At 42.6% G+C, this 16616-nt stretch overlaps 2 protein-coding genes across 2 annotated transcripts in view; both read left to right on the top strand.

Annotated features, from left to right (window-relative positions):
* ARPC1A (actin related protein 2/3 complex subunit 1A) overlaps nt 1-16616 on the top strand; it is a 341638-nt gene that overhangs the window by 202808 nt on the left and 122214 nt on the right. The gene's annotated exons all lie outside the window — the stretch shown is intronic.
* Nucleotides 2280-16616, top strand: part of MYH16 (myosin heavy chain 16) — an 82203-nt gene continuing 67866 nt past the window's right edge. The window contains exons 1-6 of the mRNA XM_069084738.1: nt 2280-2489; nt 6160-6303; nt 9626-9782; nt 13178-13205; nt 14273-14369; nt 14982-15074. Coding sequence (XP_068940839.1) covers nt 2280-2489; nt 6160-6303; nt 9626-9782; nt 13178-13205; nt 14273-14369; nt 14982-15074 — 729 coding nt within the window. The remainder of the gene's footprint in view (nt 2490-6159; nt 6304-9625; nt 9783-13177; nt 13206-14272; nt 14370-14981; nt 15075-16616) is intronic.

Genomic DNA, 16616 nt, shown 5'->3' with positions numbered 1-16616 from the left:
GTTGTTTTGTAACCATAAATCACTATAGAAATAGGAATCTTTATTAATATTTGGAAATGCAGAGATTGTTGTTGCAACCATGTCAGTTATAAAAGGATTAGATGTGTTGTTGAATCACAACAAGTCATAAACAGAGTGTTTATTTCAGTAAAGATGGTGTCTGTTGTTGCCCCTGGGAGTTCTGGCCATACATGGGGAAGAAAGAAATAAAGGGGAGAAGGGAAAAAAGGGGAAGCAGGAAAATAGGAAATACAGTGGGGGTGTGAGGTAAGGGGAAAGGCAGGAAGGAAAAGAGATGTATATGGTGGGAATAATAAGATACCACAGACTGGGACAGACAGGTGGATAGAGTAGCAGTACAGTGGATAGAACACTGGTCCTGGAGTCAGGAGGAGCTGAGTTCAAATCTAATCTCAGACACTACTAGGTGTGTGACCCTGGGCAAGTCACTTAACCCCAATTGCCTCCAAAAAACAAAAAAGTAAGATACCAGAGACAACTGCCAGTGTGGGAACAAGGGAGACCTGGGTTTAAATTGTGACAGCTTCCAGTGTGACCTTAGGCAAATCACTTTTCCCATACTAGGCTTCATTTTTTTCCACTTTAAATTTAGGGGATTAAATGAGATGATTTCTGGGGTCCCTTCCAGTTCTGATGTTCTGTGAAACTCTATATGTCCCTTGCCACAGCCCCACTCCATTTGGAAGGGCTTAGCTTCTTCTGAGACCAAAGGACCAGGCAGATTATAACATGCCTCAGAAAATCAAGGAGATCACAAGGACAAAGCAGGGAAATGGAGATTCCCCCAGGGGGTTAAAGTCAGAAGACCCTCTATCTATAGCTATCTATTTAGACAACGAAGCAAGATCCTTGGTCTCAAGTAAACTCCTTCTGGCAAAGTGAGTCAGAGTCATTGGAGAAGAATGTTTTCCACTTTCCATATTAATTATAATAATAGCTCACTTTTCTATAGCCATTTTGGATACAGCATATAAAAACTCTTACAACAGCCTCTTGAGGTAGGTAGAATTATTCTCTTATTTTATAGCCATAGAAGAGATGGAAGTTTCAGCTAGTGGAGAAAGGTCTAGCCTTGGAATCACAAAGCCCTGAGTTCAAGTCCAACTTCTGGTACATATTGGTTGTATGGCCCCAGGCAAATGGTTTAACCTTTCTAGAACAATTCACTAAAATAATAGAAATGAAATGGACCTTGTTACTTGGAAGGCCATCTCAGTCAATCCATAGAATGCCCACTATAAGATACCTTACAAATAATCCTTCAACCTTTGTCTAGAGGGAGAACTGACCACCTCTCAAGGCAGCCCATTACACTTTAGGACAGCTCTAATTTTTAGGCAGCTAAGTAGCACAGCAGAGAGAGTGCTGGATCTGGAGTCAGGAAGACCCGTATGTCTGTCTAAGTTCTAATCTAGCCTCAAACCCTTCCTAGCTGTGTGACCCTAGATAAGTCACTTACTTTCTATCTGTAAAATGGAGATAATAATAAAATTAGATCCACCTCCCAAGGTTGTTGTGAGGATCAAATGAGATATATGTAAAGTGCTTAGCTGTTGCTGCTGTTCCTTTGATCATTATATCATGCTGCCTTCTCACATCATTCTTTAGTTCTGAGTTCTAGAGCTTCCTGTTCCCCCATTTCCCCTTCCTCTTAGGCTCTCTCCCTCCTTATAATCAAGGCACAAAGACAACAACATATACCAGTTCTACTTCATCCAACCAGAACTGATCAAATCCCAATAGATACAGAGTACCATGCCAGGCGATGACACACGGGTAACAATCATTAAACATTTATTAAGCACCTACTATGTGCCAGGCAGTCTACTAAGAGCTTGACATACAAAAAAGAGGCAAAAGACTTTCCCTGCCCTCAAGGAGCTTACAATCTAAAGAGGAAGACAACATGCAAACAAACATACCAAGCAGGATAAATAGGAAATATCTAACAAGAGAAGGCCCTAGAATTAAGAGGGAATGGGAAAGGCTTCCAGGAAAAGATGGGATTTCAGTTGGGATGTAAAGGAAGCTTAGGGGGTCAGTAGGTGGAGTGGAGGAGGGAGAGTGTTCCAGGCTTGGGAACAGTCAGAGAAAATTTCCGGAGCCTAGAGATAGACAGCAGATTGAGTTCCTCAAGGACCTCATTGTTCATTCTGGTGAAATTCTGTTCCCTTCTTTTCTCTTGCCTCCTTCAGTCCCAAGGGAAATCCAGCCTCCTGCTCCCCATCCCTTTTGGTTCCTTCCTCGACTAAATCAAGATGCCTGGAGGGTACAAAGGTGAGTGTGGGGAAGATGTGGACCCCATGCCTTTTCTGGCACCCCCTGAAAAGGAGAGGATAGAAGCTATGAACAAGCCTTATGACATCAAGAGGTCATGTTGGGTGAAGGACGAAAAGGAGGGCTTCATCGCTGGAGAGATCCAATCAGAGCAGGGTGACCAAGTCACCGTCAAGACCATCACCAACCAGGTAAGCAGGGAGATGTCCCCGAGAGTGAACCCCAATTCCAGGAGTTATCTTCATGGCATAACAACAGTCAGAGGATAACAAATTTAGAGCAGAAAGGGACAAGAGAGACTATTATTTTATAGATGAGGAAAACAAGGCTTAAAAAGTGTTTAAAAAGTTAAAAAGCTCCTGGCTAGCTAGTAAATATCAGGGGCAGAAATCAAACCCAGGTCCTCTGAGTCCAGATCAAGGGCACTTTCCACTGTATCATACTTGTGCTGACTCAAAGTCCAGTCCAAGACTGTCATATCTATTCCAACACCCATACTTTACATTTGAGGAAACTGAGGCCCACTAAACTTAAGCAATTTCCCCAGCATTATAGGGCAACTATGTGGCAAAGCACAGCTGGATAGAGCACCAGGTCTAAGGTCAGGAAGACCTGAGTTCAAATCTGGCCTCAGACACATATTAGCCGCATGACCTTGGGCAAGTCACTTAACCCAAATTGCCTCTCCCCACCAAAAAAGAAAGAAGGAACATTGAATTTGGTGTCAATCAACTGGGGTTTGAATTCTAGTTCTGGCACTTAGGTGACATGGGGATAAATCATAAGGCTCTTTCTCTGAGCCTTAATTTTCTCATCAACAACTGATGATAACTAATAATTATTAGTGCCAAAAATACTAATAATATCAATATAGATTTAAAGCTGGAAAGTACTTCAAAGGTCATCTAAGTCAATGGTCTCATCTTATAGATGAAGAAAGGCCCAGCAAGGTTATATAACTTGTCCAAGACCACCCAGACAGTAAGTGGTAGAACAGGGCTTTGAACTTAGGTCCTTGAGAAGTGGCATGGCATAGGGGACTGATGGCAAACTTTGGAGTCAGAAAGGCTTGGGCTCAAACCCTACCTATTAATACATCCTGGTTTCTATTAACTCAAGCAAGTCATAAAACTTTTTTTGAGCCTTAGTTTCCCCATCCACAAAATGGGAAGAATAATACTTCCATTACCTTTCTCATAGGGCTGTTGTGAGGAAACTGCTATATAAATCTGAAGGTGATATAGAAATATGTACTATTATCATCAGCATCATCTTAGTCAACAAACATTTATGAAGCACCTACTATGTGCCAGATACTTTGTGTGTTAAGTGCTGGAAGTACAAAGAAAGGCAAAAGATAGTCCCTATTCTCAAGGAGTTTGCAGTTTAATGCGCGGGGTGGGGGGTACAACTTGTAAACAATTATGTATAAACAAGAAATAGAATAGACTGGAGATGATAATAAACAGAGGGGAGGCAGCAGCATTGAATGGAATTGGGAAAACCTTAGGGAAGGTTAGATTTTAACTGAGACTTGAAGGAAGCCAGAAGGTAGAGATGAAGAGGGAGAGAATTCCAGGCACGGGGGACAATTCACGAGGTTGGAAGACGGAGAGAAAAAACAAGGAGGCCAAGAGCATGTGAGGATAAGTGAGGTGTAAGGAGGCAGGAAAGGTAGGAAGGGGCTGCGTTATGGAGGGCTTTATGAGCTAATCAGAAGATTTTACATTTGATCCTGCAATTGATAGGGAGCCATTAGAGTTTACTAAATGTGTGTGTGTTTGTGTGTGTGTGTGTGTGTGTGAGAGAGAGAGAGAGAGAGAGAGAGAGAGAGAGAGAGAGAGAGAGAGAGAGAGAAAGGAAGAGAAAAAGAAAAAGAAAGAAAGAAGAGAGAGAAAAGGAGAGAGGGAAAAAAAGGAATAGAGAGAGGGAGAAGGGAGAGAGTGAGAAAGAAAACAAGAAAGAGAGAATGAGAGAGAGGAAGAGAAAGAGCAAGGAAGAAAGAAAAAGGAGAGTGAAGGAGAGAGAGGGGGAGGAGAGAGAGAGAGAGAGAGAGAGAGAGAGAGAGAGAGAGAGAGAGAGAGAGAGAGAGAGAGAGAGAGGTAGAGATTTGTTCTTTAGGAAAAGCCCTTAGAGAGATAAGTGGAGGATGGCCTGGAATGGGGAGAGACTTGAGACAGGAAGCCCCACCAGCAGGCTATTACAGTAGTCCAAGTGTGAGGATATGAGGAGTCGTGCCAGCATGATGGCAGTATCAGAGGAGAAAAGAAGGTATATACTGTACAAAGAGATGTTACAAGGGTAAAATCAATAGGCCTTTGAAACAGATTGAATGGGGAGGGGGGTGCATGAGGGAGTCAAGGATGACCCTAGGTTGTGCAGCCCTTTCACTGAATCCAAACTTCGCAGAACAGCTGCACTTGAGGACCTAGAGGGCCACATGTGGCCTTGAGGCTGAAGGTTCCCATCCCTGGGCTAGACAAATATTTGAGAATCATTGGTGTAGATATAGTAGTTGAATACGTGGGAGCTGACAAGATCACCATGTGAAATTGTAGAGAGGGAGAAGAGAAGAGGACCCAGGAAGACTTACCCCTTATTGTGAAGGGCACTTTTTTCTGCTGTCCAGTTTGTTCATTGCCCCAAGTTTGTGTCTCCCAATAAGGGCTGCTCATAGCTGCCCACCTACTTGGCTAAGTTGGCTAATGAGGGAAGTCAACGTCCTTGGGACACACAGATGCCCCACAGTTCTTCTGTGCAGAGAAGCTAGAGGAAGCCATAGGGAACAAAGCACTGGGCTTAATATGGTTACTGAACATGAAAGTCAAGTTCCACTCTCAGGAGAAATGCATTTTCTGGAAAGGCGGGGGATTATGGAGGCACATTGTTCAAAGGGATACCCCTCCCCCAGGTCCATGTGTGACTAAACACAAAATGATTACATTAAGTACTGACTTGGATTGATTTCCAGTATCTAGAACACACAAGTGAGGCACATGGATTTAAAGAGAAGAGGTATGTGTGTAACCTTGATCTATCTATTAAGCTGAGGCCAAGCCTCTCAAGGATCTGGGTTCAAATCCCTGCCCTACCATTTATCCCCACATGACCTAGGGCAAGTTACATAACCTTGCTGGCCTCAGTTTCTTCATCTGTAAAATGAGATCAGATTGGGTTGGATGAGATGACTTCTGAGGTTCCTTTCTAATCTAAATCTCTATTAGTGTAAATATTATTCCCATTTTGTTGATGAGGAAACTGATGGTCAGACTCACCTAATGTCACATAAGGGGCAGAGCCAGATCTCAAACTCAAGTCCCTGGCACCAAATCCAGTCCTCTTTAAAGCACAGAATGCTGATTCCCCTAGTAAGAGAGATAATTAAGTTTGGATGAACTCCAGAAGTCCAGAAATATCTAGAGGTGGTTGTCAGATCTTGAACTCGGGGTAGCCTAGCCAGATTCTCATCACCCTTCCATCTACTTATTTTTGGGTTTAACTCTTAAAAAAGCTATTTTTTTCTTTCTAGCCTTGGTGGGGAGACTGGGGATGTCTTTATAAAGAAAAAATGGAATAGGAACAGATTGCTGTGCTGCCACTACCCTCCCCAGCCCATCCCCACCCCCTCTAGGCAAGCAGCCAATAGCCATGTCTTCTTGGCCAACAGCATCTCAGGAGCCAAGTCTGCCAAAGAGCAATCACTATTTTTGCTTCCCTTCAAGCTGCCAGACTGAATCTGGCTGAAGGAGAAGTGAGGGAAGAGGGCTGTGTGGTCAGTCAGAGGGGGCTCCCAGGTCATGGAAGCAGCCAGTCATGCTTCTCTGAATAATGAGAGTGTTGATGGTTTTTGCAATCTTGCAGACACTTACTGTGAAGAAAGATGACATCCAACAGATGAATCCACCCAAGTTCTACCAGGCCAACGACATGGCTGACATGACCTTTCTGAATGAGGCCAGCGTCCTGGATAACCTCCGCCAGCGTTACACCAACATGAGAATCTATGTAAGTGGGAGAGTATAGGAGGCAGCTAAGTCACCCAGGGTTGCCACAACTTTGGGTCAGGTGGCACAAGATGGAAACCTTTCTGATGATGGTGGTCACCCTGTCTACAATGGCCTAGCTCTCTCATTCCATAGAAATATTCCATAGAAAGAATGACCTCCATGTTGCTTCAGTTTGGGGTAAACTGGTATTCAGCTGGTAAGTCAGCTTGGAAATCATGGCCTAGCCTCCTTACTCAACAGACAGGAAGGACCAGGTATGGATAGAATTCTAGCCTTGGAGTCGGGAGACCCAGGTTCAAATCCTACCCATCTCAGATACTCACTAGCTGTGTGACCAAGGGCAAGTCAGAACTCCAAGTTCCTCATCTGGAAAAGGAGGCTAATAATTGTGCTCACTGCATGGGACTGCTCTGAGGGAAGTGTTTTGCAAGCCTTAAAGCACTATAGAAATGTGAGATATCACTATTATTAACATTAATAAATACCTATTCACTCTAAACTGAAGCATATTTTTCCTCAGTTTCTTTTCTGAGGCCATGTGACAGAGAAGGCCCACTTCTCCCATCCTATCACCTATAACATTTCCAAGACAGCATCAAAAGGAATCTTTCCCTGCCCCAAGCTTTCTAGCATCCTATTTATACCTTAATTAAGAGGGAACCTGACAAAGTGGAGCAAGTGCTGGCCTCTGAGGCAGGAGAGACTTGGGCTTGAATCCTGGGTGCAGACACCTACCAGCTATGTGGTCACAGACAAGCCCTTTAGATGTTCTGAATCTCAGTTTCATTATCTGTAAAATGGGTACCCATGGAACCTACATTCAAGAGTTACTGTAAAGTTCAAATGAGAAAATACACATAAAGTGTTAAATAAATAACAGCTATTATTACAAGATTTTACTAAAACTGATGCCATTCCATTCTATGAAGAAGGTCATAGAAGATCATAGATTTAAAGCTGAAAGAGACCTTCGAGACCATCTAGTCCAACTTTGTCATTTCACAAATGAGAAGGTTAATGCCCAGAAAGACTGAGTCACTTTCCAAGGTCATGCAGCTTGGCATTGGCAGAGTCAGGATTTAAACCCAGATCTTCTCCCTCTTACTGCTGCAGCCAGTCAGTTACCTCTTAGAGGTGGTTATGTGGTTCCGTGGATGGAACACTGGCTTGGAGTCAAGAAGACATGAGTTTAGGGCCAGCTAGGTTGTGCAGTGAATAGAACACCGGCCCTGAAGTCAGGAGGACCTGGGTTCAAATCTGGACTCAGACACTTGACACACTGTCTGTGTGACCTTGGGCAAGTCACTTAACCCCAACTGCCTTGCTCCCCCCGCCAAGAAAAAAAGAAGAGCCGAGTTCAAATCTGACTCTGATACTAGCTATATGAGAGTAGGCAAAACAGCTAACTGCTATCTACCTCGGTTTCCTCATCTGCAAAATGGAGATGATAATAATGGCATCTACCTCCCAAAGTTGTTGTGAGGATCAAATGAAATATTTGTTAAGTGTTTACCAGAGAGCCTGGCACATAGTAGGTGCTTTGTAAATGTTTTATTTCCTTCTAGCACTACATTGCCACAAACCTTAAGATGGAAAGATTTATTTTCTTTATTTTTTGCTTTTTGGAAGGCAATTTGGTTTAAGTGACTTGCCCAAGGTCACATGGCTAGTTTTGTGTTAAGTATCTGAGGCTGGATTTGAACTCAGGTCCTCCTGACTCCAGGGTCAGACTGTGCCACCTAGCTGCCCCTAAAGATTTCTTTTCTGATCAGTTTTACGAACTAAGACATGAGAATGCAATTCTTCACAGTTAAGGTTGCTGGTCATTGAAATGTGTCTGAAAGAGATTCTGGACTTCATCTCCCATGGTTAGTATAGGGTAGGGTGGGTGTAGCCTCAAACTAAGGGGTGGGACTAGACAATTAGATGAGGTTTCCATGATAGTACCTACAATCTTTGCAAAGTCTGCCATCCCACCAGCCTTATTGTATTTTTAATAATAAACTTTAATTTTTGGATCACATTGAATAAATATAGATCCATGTGAGTGCTTAGCTAATGTTAGCTGAGGGACCAGAAAAGACTAAGGTATTTATCCAAGCCTGGGGCAGCTAGGTGCTTCAGTGGATAGAGCGCTGGGCTTGCAATCAGGAAGACTCATCTTCATGAGTTCAAATATGGCCTCAGACACTTATTAGCTGTGTGACCCTAGGTAAGTCACTTAACCCTGTTTGTCTCAGTTTCCTCACTTATCAAATGAGCTGGAGAAGGAAATGGCACAAACCACTCCAGTATGTTTTCCAGGAAAAGCCCAAATGGGGTCAAGAAGAGTCAGACACAACTGAACAACAACAGTGCTAATTAGTGACAGAACAGAGCTTAGAACTCATGGCCCGTGAATGGGCAATCTGTCACTTGGCCTGGGAGCCACAGAGCTTTCCCTACATAAGACCTGAATCTCTGATGAGATTTGTCTTTAAACCTATTTATCCATTACTCAAAGGAGTGATGCTTGAGTCCATTGATAGGCTACTGTGTTCTAGTGAAAAGAACATGGACCAAGGAATCAGGAGGCCTGGGTTCTAGTTCTGGCTCTGTCACCGATTTACTAGGTGGCCTTCTATGGGCTGGTTGCTTCCTCTCTTTGGGTCTCAGTTTTCTCATCTGCAGAAGGAAGAAGTTTTAAACTCTATCATTTCCAAATTATCTATTGGTCCTGATACCTAAGACACATCTATATGGCTTGTTCTATGCCTGAGGCTGCCTGGTATAGTGGAAGAGGGTTTGATTTTTTGTTAAAAGTCCTGGGTTCAAATATTGGCTCTGCTATTTACTCCCTGTGTGACCTTGGACTTCCATGAGCCTCAAGGTCCTCATCTACAAAATGAGGGAATTGGACTGGATGATTTTGGAGGCCCTTCTATTTTTAAATTTGTGATACTCATCACCAAAGTGGGATTTACTTTCCTGACTGCCAGACTGGCCCTTCCCTAATGGCTGAGCATGACCTGGCAGACCAGTCTGTAGGGTGAACAGAAAGGTTAGGATCTCTCTTTAAAGAGTAAATTGAAAATAAGTTGCATTTTACTTAAATAATAGCAAAGACACAAACATTGATTTGGTCCTGAGAAGGAAAATCCTTTTCTCATTCATTCTGACAGAATGTGCTCTTGTGTGATTAATAGAATGAGGCACAGAGTGAAGGTCAACAAAGCAGGTATAGGAGACTGCATTTGCTATTTATGGGAGGTTCTTAGAAGGGCAGACTGACTTTCCTTTCTTCTTTTTTGTGTGTGTTTCTCTCTCTCTCTCTCTCTCAGACCTACTCTGGTCTATTCTGTGTGACAGTCAACCCATACAGGTGGCTTCCCATTTATGGTGCCCGTGTGGCCAACATGTACAAGGGCAAGAAGCGTACAGAAATGCCCCCTCACCTGTTCTCCATCTCTGACAATGCCTACCATGACATGCTCATGGGTAAGTGTTTGCTAAGGAAGAGAATTTCTCATCTGGACTACTGAAAGTCAGAAAGACCTTGGCCTAAGTCCCACCTCTAAGCGTGACCATAACCTTGGCCAAGTCAAATGACTTTTTGGTACTCAAGGCAACTTTTTGGATGAATGCCTAAATAAATGAAGGTATAAATAAATAGATGAAGACTATAAGTCAGGTTATCAACAAGCATTTATTAAGAGCTTATTATATGTCAGTCACAGTACTAAGTACTGGGAATATGAATACAAGCCAAAACATAGCCCTTGCCCTCAAGGAGCTTATATTCTAATACATAAAAGGAAGCTGAAAATGGAAGGAGACTGGAGGTATGTGATTAAGGGGAGTTGGGGGAAAGGACTTGTAGAGAAAGTCTGGAATGCAGCCTGGAGAGAAATAAGATGTGCTTGGCCTGTGTGCTCTCCTTAAATGGAAGGCCTAGGAGGCACCACCTAAAGGGAGAGGCCTCGGGGTGGAGGACGCTTCTAATGTGGAATTCCAGGGCTGGAGTCAGCTTCAAGATGAACAGCTGGGGTATGGTGGAGGAAGTCTAGAGTGTAGCCTGGAGAGAAATGATGATGTTGGAAAGGAAAGATGAGATGAAAATGAGGTGTTGCTCTCCCTTGGTATAGGGAATTTCCATACTGGAAATCCCCACAATGTAAAAATCACCAACAGGGGCAGAGGGTGCTCAGGGAAAGAAGGGATATGGCTATATTAGGTTTATTTGATAAAATATCATAGGTCTGGCCTACACTTCATATGCCCAGTTGAGAATCATAGCTAGTAAAAATATTGCAGTTTGGGGCAGCTAAGTGGCACAGTGAATAGAGCACTGGCCCTGGAGTCAAAATCTGACCTCAGACACTTAACACTTACTAGCCATGTGACCTTGGGCAAGTCACTTAACCCCAATTGCCCTGCATTCCCCCCCGGAAAAAAGCAAAAAAAAAAAATGTCGCCGTTTCAGATAATTAACTTTAAGACTTTTATAACATGCATCCAAACATAAAAACTCAATTTCACCTAACAGTCAAGTGTCTCAATGGACTTAAAAGTTTTTGTGAGTTGTAAGGTCAAAATGTACCAAGATGAGTTACTCTGAATTTGGCCAGATTGCATCTAATCAAGACAACAAATTTGTATTAAGCATTTACTATACGCTTTGCGATTGGTCAGTTCCTCTCAGAACCTTTATTTTCAGGATCCACCTGGGCTAGCCATATGCGTTCCTTCACTCCCCTCCAGGCTCTCCTCCTGACTTTCTGGACTTCTTTCTCCACCCTGTCCTATGCAGATTACTTTCTAAGTTATCCACTGTCCCCTACTTCCCCATCCCTTTCTGCTTCCTTTCATGGGTTGTCTTCTCCCATTAGAATGTAAACTCCTCGAAAGCAGGGACACTTTTCTTAATTTTTAGCACTTAGCAGAGTGCCTGATACATAAATGCTTGTTGATTGACTGAACGACTGTGCCAGGCACTTTGTTAAGCACTGGCCATATTGGGCATACTCCGTAAAGAAAGGCAAAGATAATTCCTGCCTTTAAGGAGCTCACATTCTAAAAGGAGGAGCTAACATGCAAACAACTATGTATGAAAAAGATATGTACGGGGTAAGTTGGAGCTCATCAATCCCATGTTGGGTAGGAGATAGATGCCAGAGCTTAGGTTCTGCTGGCAAAGCCTCCAAGAACCCAGACGAATCTCGATGTCGTCTGGAGGCATCAGACTAGGCCTTTTAATCAGGCTTATTACTCTTGACTTTATACCAACCAGAGAGTCAAGAAACCAACTGTACAAATACTAGATGGAAGACAATGTGGTTTCGCAGCAGCTCCTGGGATAAAAGAACTAGGGGTACGAGTTGACTGCAGGCTTAATATGAGACACAGTGTCACGTCATTATCCAAAAGGCTAATATAATCATGGGCTATACTGACAGAAATGGAGTATTTAGAGAAAGGAAGTTCATTAATTCTACTGTACTCAGAGCTGAATGGGTCACAGATGGAACATTGTGTTAAGGGCTGGTACCACTTTTTTTTTGAAGGGGGAAGGCAAGGCAATTGGGGTTAAATGACTTGCCCAAGATCACACAGCTAGTAAGTGTCAAGCGTCTGAGGCCGAATTTGAACTCAGGTCATCCTGACTCCAGGGCCGGTGCTCTATTCACTACGGCGCCTAGCTACCTCCCAAATAAGCATTTCTTAGTAGCTTTTCTTTGAATATCACCAGTATTTCTCAATATTTTCCTCTCCACTCCAGTTATCCCTTTTGATAAAGAATAAAAAATAAATTTTTAAAAAGCAATTCCGTAAAGCTAAGCAAAACATAAAAAAACTCCACATTTTATGCAGTCTTCCAAAAGCATCTACCCCTTTGCAATGAGTGGGTGGAATGAACATCACGTTAGGAGGGACATTAACAAACATGGAAAATCTGGTGATGAGAATGGTGACTGGGATGGTGGGCATACTTGAAACCATGTTGTTCCATAGAACCATAGCTTTAGACCTAGAAGGCAACTTAGAAGCCATCCAATCCAATCCCTTCATCATATGATGAGTAGTTAAACAAACTGTTTAGCCTGGAGAAAAGAAGATGCAAGAGGCACTTGATGATTGTTTTCTAGTATTTGAAGGGTTATCTTGTTGGGGGGGAGGGGGGAGGGGGGGAAAATTACATCTATTTTTTGTACTCCAGAGAACAGAAAAAGAACAATGGGTAAAATTAGAGGGAGGCAGATTCGGCTTAATAGAAGGAAGCAAGCATTTATTAAGCACCTACTGTGTGCCAGACACTATGCTAAGTGCTTTGCAAATGCTGTCTCATTTTATCCTCACAACAGATCTAAGAGGTTAGGTGGTTATTATCCCCAATTTGCAGCTGAGGAAACTGGGGCAGGCAGAGGTTAAGGTGATTTGCTCAGGATCATACAGTTAGGAAAGTGTCTAAGGCTAGATCTGAACTCAGGTCTTCCTGAGTCTAGGCCCAGGTCTCTATTTATTGAGCCACCTTGTTTCCTAATGGTTATGATGATCTGAAAATGGGATGCCTGCCTGGTGGGTCACAAGTTCCCCACTAATTGGAAACCTTCGAACAAAGGCTGCAGGGCCATTGACCCTACCGAGGAGACTATCAGGTAGGAGATTAGACCAGAAAACCTCTAAGACCTCAGACTTCCCAACTCGGAGATTTGGTGAGTCTTAGTCTCATTGACAAATTCTATTCTGTGCCTGAGGCCTCTAGCAGGGATAAAATGGTGACTCAGATGCATAATTGTTTGGGTTTGGTTGTAGTCAAAGCCTAAATAGCTAAACTGGGGAAGTAAAAATGTTTGCTAATTGCATCTTGGTATCTTTTCTCCCCCTTCCTACAGATCGGGAAAATCAGTCTATGCTAATCACGTAAGTATTCCTTCTGTCTTTCGGTCTATACACATAATTATGTTGGTCTCTTGTGCATATAATTAGACATTCACATAATTATCATTAATTGCCTGTGCTTTGTAAGTAACTTTGCAAGCTACAAATAGGTTTAACAGTAGCAAATACCTCAAGTCACTGTCTCTTTAACTGATGGGGGTGTAGAGAGTGATTCTTTCTGAGTCTCCTAAGGCCTGTCTCTATTGTCAGAGGGCTAATAATGCCTCTGGAGAGAAGGGTTCAATCTAATTCAATCTGAAAACATTTACTGAGTGCCTCTTATGTGTATGACATAGTAGATAGAAGGCTGACCCTGGAGCCCAAAAGATCCAGGTTCAGGTCCTGCCTCTGAAGCATACAAGGTTATGTGATCAATTATTCTTTCTACATTTCCGTGCAGTTCTGCTAGACTGCAAAGTTACAGAATGACTATTGAAATGTGTCAGTGGAGGGATTTGCTTCATACTGATGAAATTGTTTTTCTAGGCCAACATATGCAAGGTACCATGCTAGATTTTGGGTGTACCCTGATACTAAATGGATGTGCAATCTCACTGGGGCAAGAGGTCCTTCCAACAATCCAAAATTACTCATGAAATACTTTTCATTTTAATCTGTATCATCAATGTTTTCCCCATCATTTAATTAAATCTAGAGAATCAACAAAACAGTAAACCAAGCCTTAATTTGTAGTGTTTACTGATTCCCAAGATGTAAATACTCATGATAAAAATTTATATTGAGCTCCTCCCAGCACTGCCCACACCTGTGATAGAGGCCTTCTACTTTCTCCTGACTTTATAAGGTTATTAGTGCAGCACCCTGATCACCCTCCTGCCTGTCTTTACTCCCACTATGGGGGTGCTGGGAATACAAAGAATAATTTTTAAACAACCAGTCCCTTACCCTCATAGAGCTTGCATTCTACCAAGGAGACACTACCAAGGATGGCCATTCTTGGCATGAATTCTGGTTGCTGTTGTTACTGGGCATGGTGTTTTCTGCCTCTTGGTTCTTCATTGGCCTCTTTTTTCTTTTTTAATCTCTAGTGGAGAATCTGGTGCTGGCAAGACTGAAAATACCAAGAAGGTCATTCAGTACTTTGCCAACATCGGAGGCACTGGCAAACAGTCTTCAGATGGCAAGGTATGACTTTCCAAGTGGGTGGAAGGAAGAAGGCCTATCAGTCTCAGGAAGGATTTAGTTGCCCCAGAAAGTTACATTTTTTTTCCACTGGAAAGACAGCCTTTGACCTGCCTTGGATTGCATTTGACATCCAGAGACTAGTCAAACTTTGGGGAAGGGAAGTTGACTTGTTAAGATAATTTAAAAAATAATCTGCCATAGAAAGCCTATCTGCGCAGGCTCTCTCTGAACAGATAGAAGATTCCCCCAAAATAAGGCCTACTTCTTTTTCTAGCTAATGAGAGGCAAGAATGCAAAGAAATCTATCAGCATGGAGGTGCCTGTGATTGCTATGGAAACACAGCCCAAAAAGGGGGGGGGGAGGGAGGAAGTTTGTTTAGCTAGAATAAAAGGAAAAAAAATATTTTCAATCTCTTTAGAGTGTACATTGATCAGTAGGAAATATTTAAGATAGTTATTAAAGATGAAGGAGTGTTTACAGAGATAGTAAGCAGTGCTTTGTGTGGCAGACCGGCTTGCTGCCTGGTTAAGTCAATGTGGTAAGAATCATAGCTTCTGACTCCCAGACTGGCAGACATCTGACAGCTCTGTCTTCTGTTCCTCCCGGGGTAGGGATCCCTGGAGGATCAAATCATCCAGGCCAACCCTGTGCTGGAGGCCTTTGGTAATGCCAAGACTACGAGGAACAACAATTCCTCTAGATTTGTGAGTACCTTTAACATGTCTTTAAACATTTGCCTTTGCCCGTCTCAATGACTGACTTCAAATCAACTTCAAGAGCAGGTTACCAATGATAATCATTACTAGTGTTTATAAAGCATTTTTAAGCTTTATAAAGATATGTACACATATAAAATTTCATTTAATCTTTGTAATAATCCTGTGAAGTAAATGCTATTATTATCCCCATTTTATAGATGATGAAACTGAGGCTGAAATATTAAGTGACCTGCCCAGGGCCACACAGCTAGTAAGTGTCTGAGGGCAGATTTGAACTTAGGTCTTTTAGGTCCAGCACCCTAGTCACTGTACCTCTAAGACAGGGTTGGCCTTGGAGTCAAACAGACCTGGAACCAAGTCTTGTTTCTGATACATACTAGGCATGTGATCATGGTCAAAACATATAACCTCTCTCTATGCCTCAGGCAATCCATTAAGACTGAGTTTCAGATGAGTTGCTGTGTGTTTTGGTGGAGGGAGATTGTACACCTGGAGATCTCTAAACCAATAAAGGCACAGACCCAGAATAGAATATAAATAACCAAGGAAAATTGTGAAATGTACTTTTTAAAAGAGATGTTTAAAGGAAATTAAATATCTATCTTTTAAGTTCAACTAGATATAGTTTGGCAGGAGGACAGATTGTATGATCTCTCAAAGTCCCAATTTATTTTTTTGGGAGGGGGAAGGCAGGGCAATTAGGGTTAAATGATTTGCCCAAAGTCACACAGCTAGTAAGTTTTAAGCATCTGAGACTGGATTTGAACTCGGGTCCTCCTGACTCCAGGACCAGTGCTTTTTTCAGTGTGCCACCTAGCTACCCCAACTCTGACATATAGACAGGGCTGGATGCCCCACATAGAGGAGGCTGACCAAATTCCTAAGTAGGACAAACCATTTTTGTTGCCTTGAGATACAACTGGCATGGCAGCAGAAGTCTGTGTCTTGGGGTCCAAGGACTACAAATTACTTCAACTTCTGACTCAGCCACTTACTTCCTAGCTGCTTAACCTTTGCCATTTCTCTTAACTCTTCCAGTCTCAGTTTCCTTGTCCATAAAATGGACATGATAATACTTGTACTACCTTTCTTAGCAGGAAAGCAATGTGTAAACCTTAAAAATTCTATATAAATAAATGGGCTCTTGTCCACTCCCTCTTCCTCATCCTTGAAATGTCAAAAAAAAAAAGTGAAGGTTACACTAATTGCCTTTTGGAAAAGTTCAGAGGTCAAGTGGGTATGGACTTAATCCTGGAAACGTGTCCTTTTCCCACCAATTTGCATGAAAAACCTGCAGTTCAACATTCCAGTTCAACTGAGAGCCTGATCTGACCCAAAGGTACCCATGTGGAACTCATATGGAATTTCAGGAGGAGGGACTAATCTGCATGTGAGGCCAAGCTTGATCCATTGTTTCTATGACAACCTGAATGTGCCCTTCCTTCCCTCACAAGCCCTTCCACCATCATCATCATCATCATCTTCTTCTTCTTCTTCTTCTTCTTCTTCTTCTTCTTCTTCTTCTTC

The sequence above is a fragment of the Petaurus breviceps genome, unplaced genomic scaffold, assembly GCF_028583685.1.
Source record: "Petaurus breviceps papuanus isolate PSGF00001 unplaced genomic scaffold, PetGlider_PUasm1.0 175, whole genome shotgun sequence".
Lineage (NCBI taxonomy): Eukaryota > Metazoa > Chordata > Mammalia > Diprotodontia > Petauridae > Petaurus > Petaurus breviceps.
The sequence above is the reverse complement of the archived record's forward strand: the minus strand, read 5'-3'. Positions and strand labels throughout refer to the sequence as shown.